The following is a 17,844-nucleotide window of genomic DNA, read 5'->3' on the forward strand; positions in this document are numbered from 1 at the left end:
CTTGTAACAACTTTAGCATTTTCCATATAGAAAAGAATCAAAAAGATATTAGTTGAAGAAAATATTTAATTACTAGAAATGAACAAAATAACCAAATGATAGTAGCATTGGAATCATTCCAATAAAAAGAAAATTTTTACCCTCTTTTTATTGCATTTCAATGTAATATTGGACTAGTATGTTGGGTGGGATTTAAACAAATTGTGCCGATCCGCAGATTTATAGAATGTTGTCAACTTGTCATTAGAAGAGAGTTATTATTATTATTGATGATGATGCAAGAAATTAGTAGGCTGAATGCTCCAGGCTACAACGACAATTTAATGACCTTAAGAGAAAGAAAAGATCTGCCATGGGTGACTAGGGTGAGTTGGCCAAGGATTCTCTGACGATTAAGTCAGGTTTTTCTCTAGAACACAAGGATAGTGAGTAGGTTAACGTACCTTGGGTTGATGGAGTTAGATCCCTTTTATAGAGAGTTTTTAGTGGGTCTACTTGTTTGGATCCACTACCATCATGGGGGATGTGTGGGATTAGTGGAGAGAATGGAGCGGATTTCAGGGAATCCTCCCCACGTTCCAAAATAATAGAACGTGGTCCGATTGTTTAATGTTTGTAGGAAATCCTCTGAAATTGACTAAGTGTCTTTTGGTCATCCATTTTTGTGACATGGATGACTAGATTATCTTGGATGATCATAACGCTTGAGGACGGAGCCTATTCATTACACACGGTACCTTTTATTTGGCTCCCTTTCTTGTGAACTAATCTAGACGTGATTTGGTCATAGAAGACCATTATGGACAAATGGAACTTGATTCAGCCCACCATCAATTATTATTATTGTTGTTGTTGTACGGATCATGAATGAAAGCCCAACCCAAGTCTATGGCCTGCTCCCTAAAGCCGCTTGACCCATCTCAACACTAAATCGAACATTACTGAGCATGTCCCGACTCGAGGAATGGTGCCAAGCTTTACCATGGACAAAAGGTAATGCCTTGGGGTAATTTGCCTCCCGAGCATATTTCGGCATCTAGTGCAAGTTTCGAGGATTTCATCTTAGGAGTATGCAATGGGTCCCATCTGGTCAAGAATATAGAGCAAAGAGGGACCTACCAGCTTAGGGAAGACCACCCCTCATGATGGTGAACTCACTAAAGGAATGCTATAAAAGGGGGAAGAAAAGTTTGAGAAAAGGGGTTGGAAAAAAAAAGGGAGGAGAGAAACACAAGAGTAGCGAGTATAGATATATTTTGGGATTAAGGAATCGTATTTGGATTCTAGAAAAAATGGTTGGCTACATAGTCATCATCTCAGCTAGGCCAAGATTAATATAGTTAAGGGCTTAAACCTTTCTTTAACTCCATCAGAAACCCGTAACACCATTTCTTGGGTCTCCCACTGTGGGATAAACCCAACCTAGAATACAAGTAAATTAGGGCCTTAGCCTAAAGCTCTTGTACTATTGGGTTAAGCCACCTCAATTATTATTATTATTAGGACATATGTGGATATTGTTAGAGACATATGTTATGTAAATTGACTAATCTTTTGACAAAACGTACTTTACTTGTAATTGGGTAGATTTAGGATGGGTTTAGTACTTCAAGGAACAAGAGTTCAAGTTTAGTATTGAAGCCATGCTAATCTGTCCAAAAAAAAGGTAAAGAAGTGTTGTTCATTAAAGCTCGACAGATCTATATCCATCAAGGTTTAATGCTGATGCTTGACAGCACCTTGACAGAAGCGTATCTATCGAGAATTATGAAATTTAGATTTCCAGATCTGATTTCACGCATATCCATGTGTATTTGTATAGGGTTTTTTTTTCTCACAACCATAGACATATATAAGGATTATTTTAAGGGCCGTCAAAGGTGATGCAAACTGATGCAACTCAATGCAATTTGATTGTGCATGCAAATTGTGACTGGAGATAGAATTTGCCCTAACTTATCATATTCCTTGTAGAAGCTGCTGCATCTTGCGCCAAGGGTTTTGTAACCAATGAGCTTCTTGATCTTTATTGTTGGATGAATTGAAGAACTTTGCAGCCAACATCTTTCTCAAGTTGGTGTGTTAGTCACGTACTTGGATCCGTGCACCAATTGGTTAGTCACGTACTGAGAGTCGTGCATTGAAAGGAGAGATTGTCACTACATTACAAGTCCAATTGGGTATTGGGGTAAGGATTCAACTGTAAGTTGGTATTAGGTACTAGGATTCCTTTTACTTGTAATTGCTTGTATTGATAATAGTAGATTCTCAAGAGTAGTGACTTTAAATTCACTCGGTGGGGTTTTGTCTCGGTGGTTTTCCCCATACATAAACAAATCACCTATGTCAAATTTATTTTCCACTGCATTTAACTTAGTTGGTGATTTGTTTGTGCTACCATGCTTATTGTATGTAATTGAATCTAATTAATTTCACTTGGCTAAATTAATTGATTAAGTTACCAAAGGGGTCAATACATTCTTAGCCTATCAATAATAATAATAATAATAATAATAATAATAATAATTATTATTATTATTATTATTATTATTATTATTATTCAATAATTACAATGGAAAAGGAGGATTTGAATCTTGAATGCCTTTGTTGAACACTTCATGAGGTGCCAGTTGAGGTGCTAAGAGAGGGTTTAGGGCTTCTTTATTTCTCGCACCTTCTATATATAGTCTTATATATATATATATATATATATATATATATATTTAAATAGATTCATTTTGGCACTAATTCCCTAAGAGCAATGATTAAGGTGCATTAAATGTTATATATATTTCAAAAAGTTAAGTTAAATAGTACACATATATATCCAAAAAATACACACATAAACAGTGAATTTGTGATTGCAAACTATTGAATCATTAACAAGTGTATTTTGTTCTTTGAATAGTGTGCATTACAATTCATAATTGAGCATTTATTGATTTTAAATTTGTGCCCTTAGAACACTTGTTAACAAGACCCTTAATTTGTAATCTTCAAATAAGACAAATATCACATACTTGGGGGAATACAACTTATATAGTGAACAAATGAAGAATAACAATCATAGGATCGTTTAGTGGATGGAAGTACCAAGGTGCATCTGGTGGTATCATATATAAGATTACAGCTACATTTAGGAGTGATCTTTCCTTCTTCATGCAATATAAGGCAATTGATATGATGTTTGACTATCGAGGCTCTAACAATGTAATAGTAACTTCATTGGTTGAGGATGATTGGTTCTTACTTGATACCAATGATTTTTTTCCTACAAAGAAACCAAGATCTTTGGGTTCTGGTAATGGACTTTCACTATGCAACATCATAACCACAGATGACATGTTAGGCCGATCCTCATGATGTTGTTGCAAACATAAGAAACTAATATGGAGGCAACGTTCAACCTCCAATAGGATGCAAGAGTCCTCTAAGCAAGTATCAATCAATTTCAAAGGCATCTTTTCTTTCCATAATTTCCATGCCTGAAACATTTCAAAATTTACCATCATTATTTGTAACATTATATGAAAAGTAGAGAGTCAAATCTTTTGTGAACTCACTTGTCCAACAAGGTTTAGACTATGATCTTGATGGAAAGACCCTTGATTTTTCTTTCCACTTAATATCTCCAACAACAATATTCCAAAGCTAAAGACATCAGATTTTACTGAAAATAAGCCATCAATTGCATATTCGGGTGCCATATACCCACTGCAAAACATCATTAAGAATAAAACTTTTTTATTGGAAAAACAAAGTGTCAATAATAGAACATGTAAAGAATACTTACTATGTTCCAACCACTCTATTTGTATTTCCTTCAGTTTGATCTCCACCAAAGATTCTTGCCATGCCGAAGTCAGAAATTTTTGGGTTCATCTTACTATCTAGTAAAATATTACTTGCTTTGAGATCTCTATGTATAATCCTCAAACTAGAATCTTCATGAAGATAGAGAAGCCCCCGAGCAATCCCACAAATAATGTCGAAGCGCATAGACCAACCTAAAACATTAGCTCTCCTTTGATCTGGATGTATCTCATTTATATTAATACTAGTCCAACTTGAACAATAAAAAGAGAATTTGAAATTTATTTAAATCAAAAAAAATTTCATGAGGCTTGGGAAAAATTCAAACCAAAAATGAAGAAGTCCAAGCTTCTGTTGGGCATATATTCATAAATTAGCATTTTCTCCTCTCCTTCAATGCAATAGCCCAAAAGCCTAACAAGATTTCGGTGTTGCAATTTGGCAATCAATAAAACCTCATTTTTAAACTCACTCAATCCTTGTCTAGAACTCCGTGAAAGCCTTTTTACAGCAATTTCTTGTTCGTTTGTTAGTGTGCCCTAAAAATTCACATTTGTTAATAGATTATATTAATATTGAATATGATAATCACTACTTCTTTTAGGTCTCTTTAAAAGAATTTTATAGTGTTACCTTATATACAGGTCCAAAGCCACCCTCACCGAGCTTGTTATTGCTTGAAAAGTTGTTAGTCGCATCAATTATGGTAGCCAGGCTAAAGAATGGGAGCTCTAAGTCTTCACTTTGGCCTTCGATGTGTTGGTCTATCATCTCATTGTTCATCATTTTCTCTGCTGAGAGTAAGATTGGTTCACATTATACATAAGAAATTAAAACATTGCATTTCTAACTGAACAAAACAAAGCAACGAGGTCCTTGATCATAAATAAGACACAACAAAGCCTCATAACCAAGTGAGAAAAACTCTCTCACCAAAAACATATACCAATCCGCAAATACAAATTACCATAGAGATGTCTCATCTTCTTATTAATTGTGGCACTCTTCAACTAATTCAAAGTCTCTTGACATGTTGGGTACCCTTGGGCCAAAGCCACATAACTCTTTGTTGTATTGTCCATTTATAAGGCTCTATTACTTATTTCTTACTTATTGCTTAGTAGACAAGGTATACATTACTCAATGCATAAGAAAAAAAAATTTTGAGTAGATAAGTGGGGGCATGAGTGGGGGTAGCGTTATGTGTTGGCCAAGGGGTTGATTTTTTGACTCCCCTAAAATAAATATTTGAACACCCTGACCATAAATTTTATTTAAATCTAGTTAAAATAAACTTGAATATGATCATTTTAATGTTATTTTCACAATAATTTCACAATAAAGGGTAAGTGACAAGTTGTAACTAGTTTTAATTTTGACCCACAATTAACATCACTTTTTTACCTTTCTTTTTCCCTAATATATCACTTTTTTTTACCTAACTTTAACAACTTGTCACCTATATTTAGTTGTGAAATTTTTGTGCAAGTGTTGTGTCAACAGCACTACTCTTAAAATATTTAATTTTATAATAAAGAAAAAAATGTTTCAAATTTTTGCTCATTTGTTAAAAATAAATAAATGAATAAACCTTCTATCTAGGACTCTAGCTTACTTTTCCGTTGACTACAAAATGAAGTTGTTTTTCCTTGCACTTTTCTTTTTCATTAGCAAAAAATTACACTATCGTTCCAACCAACTGATCTATATTTATATCTGTGATTTCTTTCTTCATTATCTATTTCTCTCTTTCTCCAATCTATGTCTTCTTAGTCTTTATCTTTGTTTGATCAAGTAGTTTTCTTAGCTTTTATCTTTGTTTGCTCCAATTCTAAGAGACTGACCATGTGTATGGTTAAAAAACCGTACACTTCAAAAGCAAAAATTTATATCAGTTTTTTATTTTTTTCTTAGTTCACATTTACTCCTAGTCCCACTCCTAGGTTTGTTATTATTCTTCATTATCATATGTTTTTATTTAATTAATATTACATATAAGTATAATAAGTTATTATGCATTCAATGGTTGTTGTCTTACTGATCTTTAAACTATTAGTAAATTTTTTAGACTATTACATGATATAGTTGTATTGTGTACTGAATTTTATTTATTTTAGATTATTGTATATAATATGGAAGTTGCATATACAATATATATATATATATATATATCATTCTATTTTTTTAATCGCTCTTATGACAAATTCCTAACTCCACCACTACTGACCCTCCTAAAAAAAAAAAAATCCTAAAACCGTCACTGTAGATAAGGAATATTTTTCTTGGTGGGAAGGAGTACATCTCCATGCAAAATAAGGAATAGACATACTAGTATTCCATGGATTTTTTATTTATTTATTTATTTATTTATTAAGTTTTTAAGTTTTTGTTTATTCAGAAGTTGAGATTAAAAGTTATTTTTTAACCTCTCAATTTTTAAAACTGGTTATAAAAAAAAAAAAAAAAAAAAAAAAAAAAAAAAAAAAAAAAAAAAATAAAATAAAAATAAAAAAAAAAAAAAAAAAAAAAAAAGCAAATACTTTTGAGAACCTCACAAATACGAATACTCCTTGCAATACGGCTAAACCAGAAGATTGGTTATTGGGCACAAACCAAACGTATGCAAGGGGCACTTGTTTTCATAATAATAAAATAATTAATCACTTACCAGACACGTGTCACGGAGGAATCCTTGTGAAGTGTACAGTTATTGAAGTGAAGAGCGGACGGAACATGTATGAAATTGAAACTACATGGCAGCCATAATGGTTGACCGAGCATCTACGAGTCAACATAAATTTAAATAAAAGTGAACTAATGATCCGTTTAGATTGAAGGGAGGGGGGGAGGGAGGGAAGGAGAGTAGAGTAGATTTAGCATAAAATTAACTTATTTTTAACCTACTTTACTCTACTCTACTACACTCTCCTCCACTCCCCATCCTTCCTCCCTCTATTCAAACAGGCCATGAAGTCCAGTTGGGTAATTGTCCACCAAACAAAAAAAAAAGGGGTAATTGTCCAGAAATTCAATGAATGAGTAACAACATAACGACATAGGTTTCCTAGAAAATCGAGTCAAGTATGACCCATAAGTCTTATTATATTTTTTGATACTATTCTTGAGTCTCACTATACTATTTCAGTTAACTTTTATCTTTTTATACAGTACTTTCAGTAAAAAGTTTTCAATTTCAAAAAAATAAATAAATCCTAGAAAATCGAGTCAAGTATGACCCATAAGTCTTATTATATTTTTTGATACTATTCTTGAGTCTCACTATACTATTTCAGTTAACTTTTATCTTTTTGTACAGTACTTTCAGTAAAAAGTTTTCAATTTCAACAAAATAAATAAATCTCAAACAGACTATTAATGGATTGATGCTCTAAAAGCATTAATTTATAATATATTTTCAAAAAAATTTTAAAAAAATGAAAATCGTAATTAAATTTTTTTATGGTATTTTATATTTTTCACAAAAATAATTTCAAAACTTTGTTAAAATAATTTACTAACAATTACCTAAAGGGGGTACAAATGATTCATGTTTGCACAAAACAATTATGTAGAGTTTCTTCCATACAATGGTTTTTTATTTAGATAAGATGAAATGGCAATACATCACAGCTTTTCTTGTTCATCTTCTTATTAACTAGCTGCTCTGCACGTTAATTTCAAGAAGTTCAATTAAACAATCTTGCAATATCTTTTTCTAAGTGGGTCAGCGAAAGTGATATTACCTCTAAAATGTGTCCTCTTGCAAATGCAGTAGGGTCTCAAGAGAATTCCAAAAACTACGGCAAGTGCCATGGAAACCACCGATATCACTATCACCTTCATCTTTCTCTTGTGTTTCAACTCTTCATGGTTGACTTGGCAATAGAAGAGCAAAAATATCTTAGATGCAACTATTGGAACAGACCTTAATCCAATTAAACAGATGTAAACAAATATTTAGGCCCATACGAGTATGGAAGTAAGGAACAAATATTATGGCCTAATCAAAATATATACGAATTGAAGAGCAACAAAGATTATAGGCCCATACCTTGCTCTGCAGGCATTCGAATATATACATCTTGCCCATTAGCATTTTGCCCGGTAGCTGAAATCAGTGGAATATCAATTAAATCTCCATACCAGATAGCGCAGCCACTTCCCCCATTTCTAATATCTGAGTTTGTATAAGCCATACAGGAACAGCTGTTCAAACATTTGTCTTTGCATTCGATAAGATTCATACTTTCATTCAACCAAGAATACGTGGTATCTGGCATTTTGTACCCGACCAATTTAACAAACCCAATTTTATCTTTATCCTCGCAGCTCAATTGCATACTTCGTACACATCCCTTAGACCACTCTTCTGGGTTCCATGTTTCTAACGACTTAGGCTTGAATCCTTGTACACATTGACAGATGGGTGAGTCACCAATGATACAATTGCCATAAGCACCACATAAATTATATCTGTCACATGTGTCTTTTGGCAAAGTTAAGTACAGGCTCCATATTTTTTTTGCTTCAACCCACACGTAGCGCTCATACAAGTTGAGAGTTGAGTTCAAAACTACTCTTGAGATTACAGACTTTTTAATATTGTGGAATATGAAGTATACCTCATCCTTGTTGGAGGTAAAATTGAAGTTGTAAACCTGGTTTTCCTTTAAGTCTGGTATACCAGTGAAACCAATGCCATTCCATGGGCCTGTCCGGTAGTAAATCTCCGAGCCTTTCTTCATGACTATCTCAGGGCAGTTATGAAGTTCAATCCCCCAACTCAGTTCACCTGGAGATGGATCATCTGGACTCTTCCATGCAGTTAGGCGCCGTTCCAGACCAATCCTTAAGTCCCATCCAAGCTTCATCCCTGAAAGCCAAGTATCAGAAGGATAATCAAAGCTTTGCCACAAATAGTTTTCTGGGTTTTCTTCATTCTCATCTCTTAATACTAGATTTCCAGAATCTAAAAGCTCTACTATCGGATTCCTGGCTTCTTTTGTTGAATTCACCGACCAAGCAACTGTCCTATTCTTGCTGAGAAGAACAAGACTACCTTCACTGTTTGCCATCAACACTCCAGACAAGTCTGTGATTGGATTGCGCCGGTTTGCTACCCAAACAACCGTTTTAACTGGGATATTGTTGTACCAAATTCCCAAGTAACGGTTAGTGGCGTTACCTGGACTGAAGAAGCCCAAAACAAAGCTTCCATCTTTAGAGACCAATGTTGTGCCGTCACTAAGGGATTGGTTTTGACTAATGCTGTAACCAGTATCCGACAATACAAAGTAGAAAAATAGCAAACTGGAATTCAAAATTACAAAAGCAAAGATGTCCATTGCTCTCTTTTCTTAGAGCTCTTAACCAACTTGTTAAATTTAGACCCCCATTAAAATGTGTAAAGACTAGAATATCAATGGTCATGCATTGACTCAAACACGTTGTTCTGTCTAGCATTGGCAACACTTTAAAACGGTATAAAATTTAGAATTTTCGAAGAATTCACTGGTATTAGAAAATTCTATATTTTGTTATCAGAAAAATTTGCTGTATGGTTATTTTCTTTTGCAGATGTCACATTTTTGGTAGTTTGTCGAGGTCCGATATCTCCTAGTGTGAAAGGTCGAGAAACGAATGGAAAGGTGAGGAAAACAAGGGTAGCTTGGTAAGAAATTTCTAGTAATGTTGTTTAAGTATTGTGGAAATACGTGTGAATGAAAAAATGTTATGAAAATACATGTTATAGTGTTTAAACAACTAAAATTATTGTTTAAACAACTGTACTAAACAGGCCCCAAATCTTTTACATCAATTACAATTTTGAATGTTGTTATTTTATAAGGATAATAAAAAATATATATGAAAAATTGTGATTGGTGATGTAAAGTGAAAAAAAAAATGGTACAGGGAATATGTATTTTTCAAAAAAAAAATGCATTTTTTAGAATGTATTATATATAGTAGAATGTATTATTTAATTTTTTTTTATAGAAAATTACATTTAATAGGATGCTGAAAATTTTTACTAAAAAATAATTATGCTGAATGAAATTTTGTATTTGATTAGAAAAGGTGTAGAATGCATTTTTGGTACATTTATCTATTTTTTATTTAGATGACTATAAAAACCAAAAATATAATTGTTTCATACATAGAAAGTAATTGAGAACCATTAGAGTTTTTATCCATTACATAAAATTCTAAAATTAAAAATTTCAATTGAAAAATAATTGAAAATTTTCAATACAAAAACAAGTTACATTAGTTTATTTTTAATTAGATAGTTTTGTACATAAAAAACTTTTCAATTCAATATGCTATATAAACAATTTCTACATAAATTTTTTCTCTTCATAATTTTTTTTTTTTTAAGTGTCCCATTTCTTAAAGCATTGGTAGCAAATTGCCTAAAATAAAATAAGTGGTGAATTTGAGTAACCAAAATAAACAAATAAAAACACCTAAAAACCTTTGCATCAGCTTACCCATTTCACTCCGAAGATGAGTTTTATGAACCTTGGCTCCCTATCTTTATGGAACACTATTCATTCCCTAAAATCATTGTTTATATATTGTTTTTATGTCTTAACTAGTCGCTAACCCGTGCGATGCACGGGAAAACTATTAGAAAATAATAAAGCATGCATATATTAAAAGACAATTTAAGTTCACGTGTGCTTGCAAGGGATACATACCTAAATAGTTCTTGCGGTAGAAATAAAAGTCTTATCTTTGAGATAAAGAACTGATGTAAACAAACTAACCTTACATAAAACAAATTAAAAAAAATATATATATATATATATATATATATATAAAACTGATGTCACAGGAAATTTAGCCACATAGTAGTAGTATATAAATCTCTTAAAACCTAAACCTAAACGTAAGGACTAAATATTTATGCGCCTTCTCTTGCTTTCCTGACCGTGAGTATTCAATGGTGAACAAAATACTATGTATTAATTAATATATAAACAAAACTAACCTTACAAAAGCTGAACTTTATAAGCTAAAATCTATACCGTGCATTGTAGATCTTGAATGCTTTAGGGCTTCCTACGTCTGGAGAGAGAGAGTTTGCAGAAACCGTGACTTTATATTTCTTAACTTGAGAGAGGAGTAAAGTTGCTAGGGTTTTGTAGATCTTGAATGCTTTAGGGTTTCCTACGTCTGGAGAGAGAGAGAGTTTGCAGAAACCGTAGCTTTATATTTCTTAACTTGAGAGAGGGGTAAGGTTGCTAGGGTTTTGAGAAGTTATAATTTTTATTTATTTATTTATTTATTAAATATTGTGCTGACGTGGAAAATTGTGGTGCCAGCAAAAGCTTCGGTTTTATATATATATATAGATTAGTAACTGTCATAAAATAAACTCATTATTTATTGCTTTTGTGTCTTGGTAATTGTGATAAAATAAAGTGAATATGTTGAAAAATGAGGAATAATAAAAAGCTAATGAATAAATAATATTTAAATAAAATAGGATTTGAAATAATAAATCTGATGGGATGAAAAGAAAATGATTAGCTAAAACAGGAAAAATATGTTCTTATCTTCAAGTAGAGAGAAAAATGTAGGGATGCCCCTACTAATGTTCTTATAGTTTTTTTAATTTTTGAAAAGTATTACGTTTAGAACATTTTCACAACAAATCCTAAAGGATAAATTTTTACTGATTCTAATTTAAATTCACTACTGAAATTATTATTTTACCTGTTTTTAATAACCCCTCACATAAATTGGTTATGAAAATATATTGATAGCATATCATTTTCTTAATTTTTTTTCTTACTTATTTCTGACCATTGGTTCGAACCAACCCCCACTCACCTTTCTCTCTCTTTTTCTTTTACTTGTTCTCCCCACCACATGCGTCAACACCCCAACCCAAACCCCACGCCGACTTTCTTTTGTCTTTCAACTCCGACGACCTTTCCCTTTCTTCTTATTTATTTATTTATTATATTATTATTTTCTTTTTTCTTGTTTCTTGTCTCAGAAGAGTCAGAACGATCAATAACAAGGCTACAGTCGTTCTGAGTACAAGCCTACAGCTACAGTCGTTTTAGCTTTATTTGCTCACATGTCAGTCACGTGATGCAATTAGTGTTGTAATTAGTTTTGCACACGTGTCATTATTTAATTAGTTGTAACTAGAATTAATTAGTTAGATTTCATTCTGTTAGGCTTGTTAGTTAGTTTGTTGAGTTTGTTACATTTTCCCGCCAAGTCCTTAGGCTCCGTATCTGTGTTTATAAACAGAGCAGCACTTGTAATTATTTAGATCTTTTTTCTAATTTCTCTTTTGAGATTGTGAATTTCACTCTCAAAATTCTTTTTCATCTTCCTAATTTTCCTTTGAATTCTTCTTCAAGAATAGTTTTCCATGAATTCTTGTTTAGGAATTAGCTTTCCTTTATTTCCAAGGCTGAAGTTTCAGCAACTTCTGATTCTATTACTGCTCCTACAACAACAAACAGTAGAAGATTCCTCCAGTTCTTGTTAGCCAATTACTCATTGTCAAAAACTATCAAACTTGGCCTCGCTCAATGATCATGGCTCTCACGCCAAGACTAAAATTGGTTTTGTCAATGGCACAATATATATACCAATGAATACTGTCCAATTTTCAGTCGTTGGATAAGAAGCGACACAATGGTGCTCTCATGGATTCTCAATTCTATTTCTACAGACGTAGTTTCCAGTGTGATTATTTACATATAGACAGCTCGAGATGTATGTCTGGATCTTCAAGAGAGGTTTGCACAATGGAATGCACCTCGAATCTTTCAGATTTAGAAAGCAATCTCATTTCTTGCTCAAGATTAGTCCATTTTGAGTGCTTACTTTACTAGGCTTAAAAGACTTTGGAATGAGTTATCTAATTACAAGGCCTGGTCTGATTACCGTAATCAAGAATATGTTATGTATTTTTCAGTATTGTTTTCAAAGCAATTTAGACTATTTTTGAGTTGTGATTACTTTCGAACTATCAAGATAACTTCAATTAACCTCTGTTAATATATCAAGATCATCATTAAGACTGAGAACTAAAGGTTATTAACTGGTACAAAATAAGTTGTTTATAGATGATTCTTTTTACTCAACCAGCATTCTCAGATTCAATATTAAGTGTGCCATCTTCAAACAATTACATCTCATTCATTTCAAATCCAAGTTGGGTCAAATCTAGCTATGTCCATTTTAAAATCCTGGATGTCTACTTACCAATGAAACAATTTTCACATAGAAATTCATTATAGTGGGAAAGATAGGGAAAAAATCATCAAATTCTTATATTTGAGCATATTAAAAGTTAGTTGTCTCTGAGCAACTTTTGACCCAAACTCAAACCTGTATAATATTGTAGAAGCCATTATAAGCCTTTAAAGTTCAAATAAGACTGGTGTCACATACTTAGAGAATACAAGTGTGTATAATTTACAAAATGTATAGATGTAAAATATCAATCAAAAGATATTTTATACAATGTAATTGATATAATGCTTGACTATCGAGCCTCAAACAAGGTAATAGTAATTCCATTGACTAAGGATGACTGGTTCTTGCTTGATGAAGGTGAATTTTTTCCTAGAAAGAAACCCGACTCTTTGGGTTTAGGTAATGAACCCTCACTGTGCAACATCATAACCACAGATGACATATTTGTCCGATCATCGTGATGTTGTTGCAAACATAAGAAACTAATATGAAGGCAACATACAATCTTCGATAGGATGTCAGAGTCCTGTAAGCAAGTGTCAATCAGTTCTAAAGGCCTACCTTCTTTCCATAATTTCCATGCCTAAAATATTTAAAAATTCTTTATCATTATTTGTACCATTGTATGTAAGATAGAAGATGAAATTTGTTGAGAACTCACATGTCCAACAAGGTTTAGACTATGATTTGGATGGAACAAGCCTCAATTTTTCTTTCCATTTACTATCTCCAACAACAATATTCTAAAACTAAAAACATCAGATTTTACTGAAAATATGCCATCAATGATGTATTCGGGTGCCATATAAACATTGCAAAAACATCATTAAGTATGAAAATATTTGATTAAAAAAAATTGTCAACAATAAAACATGTTGAGAATACGTACTATGTTCCAATCACTCTATTTGTGTTTCCTTCAGTCTAATCTCCACCAACAATTCTAGCCATACCGAAGTCAAAAATTTTTGGATTCATCTTACTATCAAGTAAAACATTGCTTGCTTTGAGGCCTCTATGTATAATCCTCAATCTAGAATCTTCGTGAAGATAGAGAAGCCCTCGCACAATCCCACAAATAAAGTTGAAGTGCATAGACCAACCCAAAACTTTAGCTCTTGTTTGATCTGAAAAGTTTCTCATTTATGTTAATACTAAGTTCAACTTGAATAATGAAACAAAAAATTGGTATTTCTTCAAATAACAATGAAAAATTTCATGAAGTTTGGTAAAATTTATTTGTTTTAGAGAAGTTTAAACCAAAAATGAAGGAATCCAAGCTTCCATTGAGCATGTATTCATAGATTAGCATTCTCTCATCTCCTTCAATGCAATAGCCCAAAAGCCTAACAAGATTTCGATGTGGCAATTTGGCGATTACTATAACTTCATTTTTAAACTCATTCAATCCTTGTCTAGACCTCCGTGAAAGCCTTTTCACAGCAATTTCTTTTCCATCTATTAGAGTACCTTGAAAATTCAAATATCCAAATAGCTTTTTTATTGAAGTTGAGTATGATGAGAATTGATTTTTTGTGATCTTTATAAAAGCACGCTGCAAAGTTACCTTATATACAAGTCCAAAGCCACCTTCACCAAGCTTGTTATTACTTGAAAAGTTGTTAGTGGCAATGGCTATGGTAGCTAAGGTGAAGAATGTGACCTCCACGTCTTCACTTTGGCCTTTAATGTTATGGTCTATCATCACATTATTCTCCAATTTCTCTGCTGAGATCATGATGGGCTTCACATTATACACAAGAAATAATAATATGGAAAATGTTAAATTCGGTTGAGGTACCCACTGATTAATTATACAATAGAATTATTATTTGATTTCAAATCAACTGAATTAGGCGATCCAAAATGCCAATATCAATAACCAAAATACAATAAGTAACCAAGTCATAAAGCAAAATAAAATAAAGTAAAATTATAAACGCATAAGACACATAATATGATTCTGAAGTGAAAAGCCTATGGAGAACTCTCTAAAGGAAAAGGGACTATATGTGTAACCTACTCCCACTAAGGCAATTAACTATAAAAGGATGTGTTTTACGGTCTTGAAAAAGTAAAAAATTGTATCTAGACTTTAAATTCCCAATAGGTAACTTACTACTACGACTCACAATAGCTTTAAAACTTTGAGCTTCTTCCTATATGGATTCCTTCGATTCCTCCATGAATGGCAAGTCTGTGAATTAACTAGATCCTATGGTGCACTCCAAGGTACCTCCTTGAATATTTGATCTACAGTCACCTCACTAGAAGAAAGGCTCTGTGGTTTCGAACTTTATTTCACAAGATTTTATAAAACTGATAGGATTCTCTCAAGAAAGCTCATAGATGAGGGAGGGCTAGTCGGGGCCTTGCTTAATGGGATCTATATTTACTAGCTTGAGTCAACTTGGTGCCCTTGCTCGAGGCCAAAACAATAGTTTAGCCTTGTTTGAAAATGATTATGCAAATTTTATTGCTCACCGTGATTTTTCTTTAGATCGAATGGCTAAACATCAAAGTTTTTCTTGTTCAACATCTTACTAGTTGCTTTGTTTGTTTCTAGAAGTTCAATCAAACAATCTTTCAATATCTTTTCCAAAGTGGTTCAGAGAAAGAAATATTACCTCTGAAGTTTGTCCTTTTGCAAATGCAGTAGGTAATCAAGAGCACCCCAAAAACTACGGCAATTGCAACAACAACTATCACTATCACCTTCATCTTTTTCTTGTCTTTCACCTCTTTAGGATTGACTTTGCAATAGAAAAGCAAAAATATTTTAGTAATGCAACAAAATAGATGGAAACAGCAAAGATTATAGCTTTAATGGCAAGTAAAAATATGAATTAAAGAGCAACAAAGACCATAGGCCTATTACCTTGCTCTGAAGCAAGCATTTGAATATATACATCCTGCATATAAGCATCCTGCCCATTAGCTGCAACCCGTCTAATATCAATTAGATCTCCAAACCACATGGTGCAACCCACTTCCTCCATTTTTAACATCTGAGTTTGCATAAGCCGTACAGGAACAATTGTCGAAACATTTGACTCTGCACTCATTAAGATTCATACTTCCGTTCACCCAGGAATACGTGGTATCTGGCATTTTGAGCCCAACAAATTTAACAAACCCAATTTTATCTTTATCCTGGCAGCTCAGTTGGGTAATACGTACACATCCCTTAGACCACTCATCTGGGTTCCATGTATCTGGTGACTTATACAGTTATGCTTGAATCCTTCTTCACATTGACAGATAGGTGACTCACCAATGATACAATTTCCATAAGGACCACATAAATTATAGGTGTCACATTTGTCTTTTGGTGTAGAAATGTATGTGATCCATTTTTTATCTGCTTCGACCCATATGTAGCGCTCATATGAGGATGCATTTTCGTTCAAAACTCCCCTTGAGATTACAGAATTTTTAATTAGGTGGAATATGAAGTATACCTCATCGCTGTTGATGACAATCGTAGGTGTAAACCGGATTGTCCTTTAAGTTTGGTACACCCCTAAAACCAAGGCCATTCCATGGTCCGGTCTGTAAGAACTTCTTGGTGCCTTTCTTTATGACTGTTTCAGTGTAATTATGAAGTTTAACCCCCCAACTCAGTTCTCCAGGAGACATGCGCCGTTCCAGACCAGTCTTTAAGTCCCATCCAAGCTTCATTCCTGGTAGCCAAGTATCAGAAGGATAGTCAAAGCTTTGCCACAAATATTTTTCTGGGTTTTCTTCGTTCTCTTCTCTTAATACTAGATTTTCTGAATCTAAAAGCTGGACTATTGGATTCCAGGCCTTTTTTGTTGAGTTTGCCGACCAAGCAACTTTTCTATTCTGGCTGAGAAAACAAGACTACCTGAACTGTTTACCATCAACATGCCAGACGAGTTGTTTATTGGATTGAGCCGGTTTGCTACCCAAACAGCTATTCTAACTGGGATATTGTTGTACCATATTCCCAAGTAACAGTTACCAGAATTACCAAGACTAAAGAACCCCAGGGCAAAGCTCATCTCTAGAGACCAGGGTCTTGCCCTCAGTGAGGGATGTGAAGGCACATGCTACATCACATGCTACTGATGCTACTGTGGTTGAGGGTGCTGACACAATTGGTGATAAGGCTGCTGGTAAACGACCTGTAGGATAGTTGACATAAGAGGTAAACTACAGGTAGCATAGTGTAGTTAAGGATGAGTCTAGTATTGTTTTATGTCTACATGTCAAGATCTGGTAGCATTGAATATGGGTTGGTTAGATTTGTTCCACACTCTATAGAGGTGGTTACAATTATATATATTGGATATTGTATCTGATTCAATCAATCAATGAGAACAGAATTTTCTTCCATCAAATCTCTCTCTCTCTCTCTCTCATTCTTCTCTGTTTTTCCTTTAATTCTTTCTTCTTGCATTGCATTACTTTTCATGGTATCAGAGCCACCATTAATGGGTTCTGCTCCGAGCTCTAGTTCTTCAACAACTCCTACCACTACAACCACAAGTCCCTTGGTGAATCCATCGTTGCTATTGTTATCAAATATGTTGAGCATGATGACAGCGAAGCTAGATTTCACCAATTATATTGTGTGGAAGCATCAGATTGTTGTGAATCTTGAAGCTTATGTGATGATTGGTTTTCTTGAAGAATCATGTGTAGCTCCAAATCCTTTCTTGAAAGATAGTTTTGGAAATTTCACTAGAGAGTCAAATCTAGAATTTCTCAATTGGAAAAGCAGAGAGCAAGCCCTTTTTACTTTCATCAATTCTACTTTATCACCATAAGTCCTAG

General features: G+C 33.4%; 2 protein-coding genes and 1 pseudogene across 2 annotated transcripts; all 3 read right to left on the reverse strand.

The window, feature by feature from the left end:
• LOC126695952 (G-type lectin S-receptor-like serine/threonine-protein kinase SD1-1) overlaps positions 1 to 7,723 on the reverse strand; it is a 58,458-nt pseudogene extending 50,735 nt beyond the window's left edge.
• Positions 7,724 to 7,850: 127 nt separating this feature from the next.
• Positions 7,851 to 9,158, reverse strand: LOC126695953 (G-type lectin S-receptor-like serine/threonine-protein kinase At4g27290). Its single transcript, XM_050392744.1, has one exon. The coding sequence runs from the start codon at positions 9,156 to 9,158 to the stop codon at positions 7,851 to 7,853; it is 1,308 nt and encodes a 435-aa protein (XP_050248701.1).
• A 4,649-nt stretch (positions 9,159 to 13,807) lies between these two features.
• On the reverse strand, positions 13,808 to 16,337 carry LOC126694804 (putative inactive G-type lectin S-receptor-like serine/threonine-protein kinase SRK). The gene is made up of 4 exons (XM_050391301.1): positions 15,923 to 16,337; positions 15,672 to 15,797; positions 14,612 to 14,788; positions 13,808 to 14,171 (listed from the first exon to the last, which is right to left on the reverse strand). The coding sequence occupies exons 1-3, from the start codon at positions 16,107 to 16,109 to the stop codon at positions 14,754 to 14,756; spliced, it is 348 nt and encodes a 115-aa protein (XP_050247258.1). The 5' UTR covers positions 16,110 to 16,337; the 3' UTR covers positions 13,808 to 14,171; positions 14,612 to 14,753.
• Positions 16,338 to 17,844: the final 1,507 nt, after the last annotated feature.

The sequence above is a fragment of the Quercus robur genome, chromosome 8, assembly GCF_932294415.1.
Source record: "Quercus robur chromosome 8, dhQueRobu3.1, whole genome shotgun sequence".
Classification (NCBI taxonomy): domain Eukaryota; kingdom Viridiplantae; phylum Streptophyta; class Magnoliopsida; order Fagales; family Fagaceae; genus Quercus; species Quercus robur.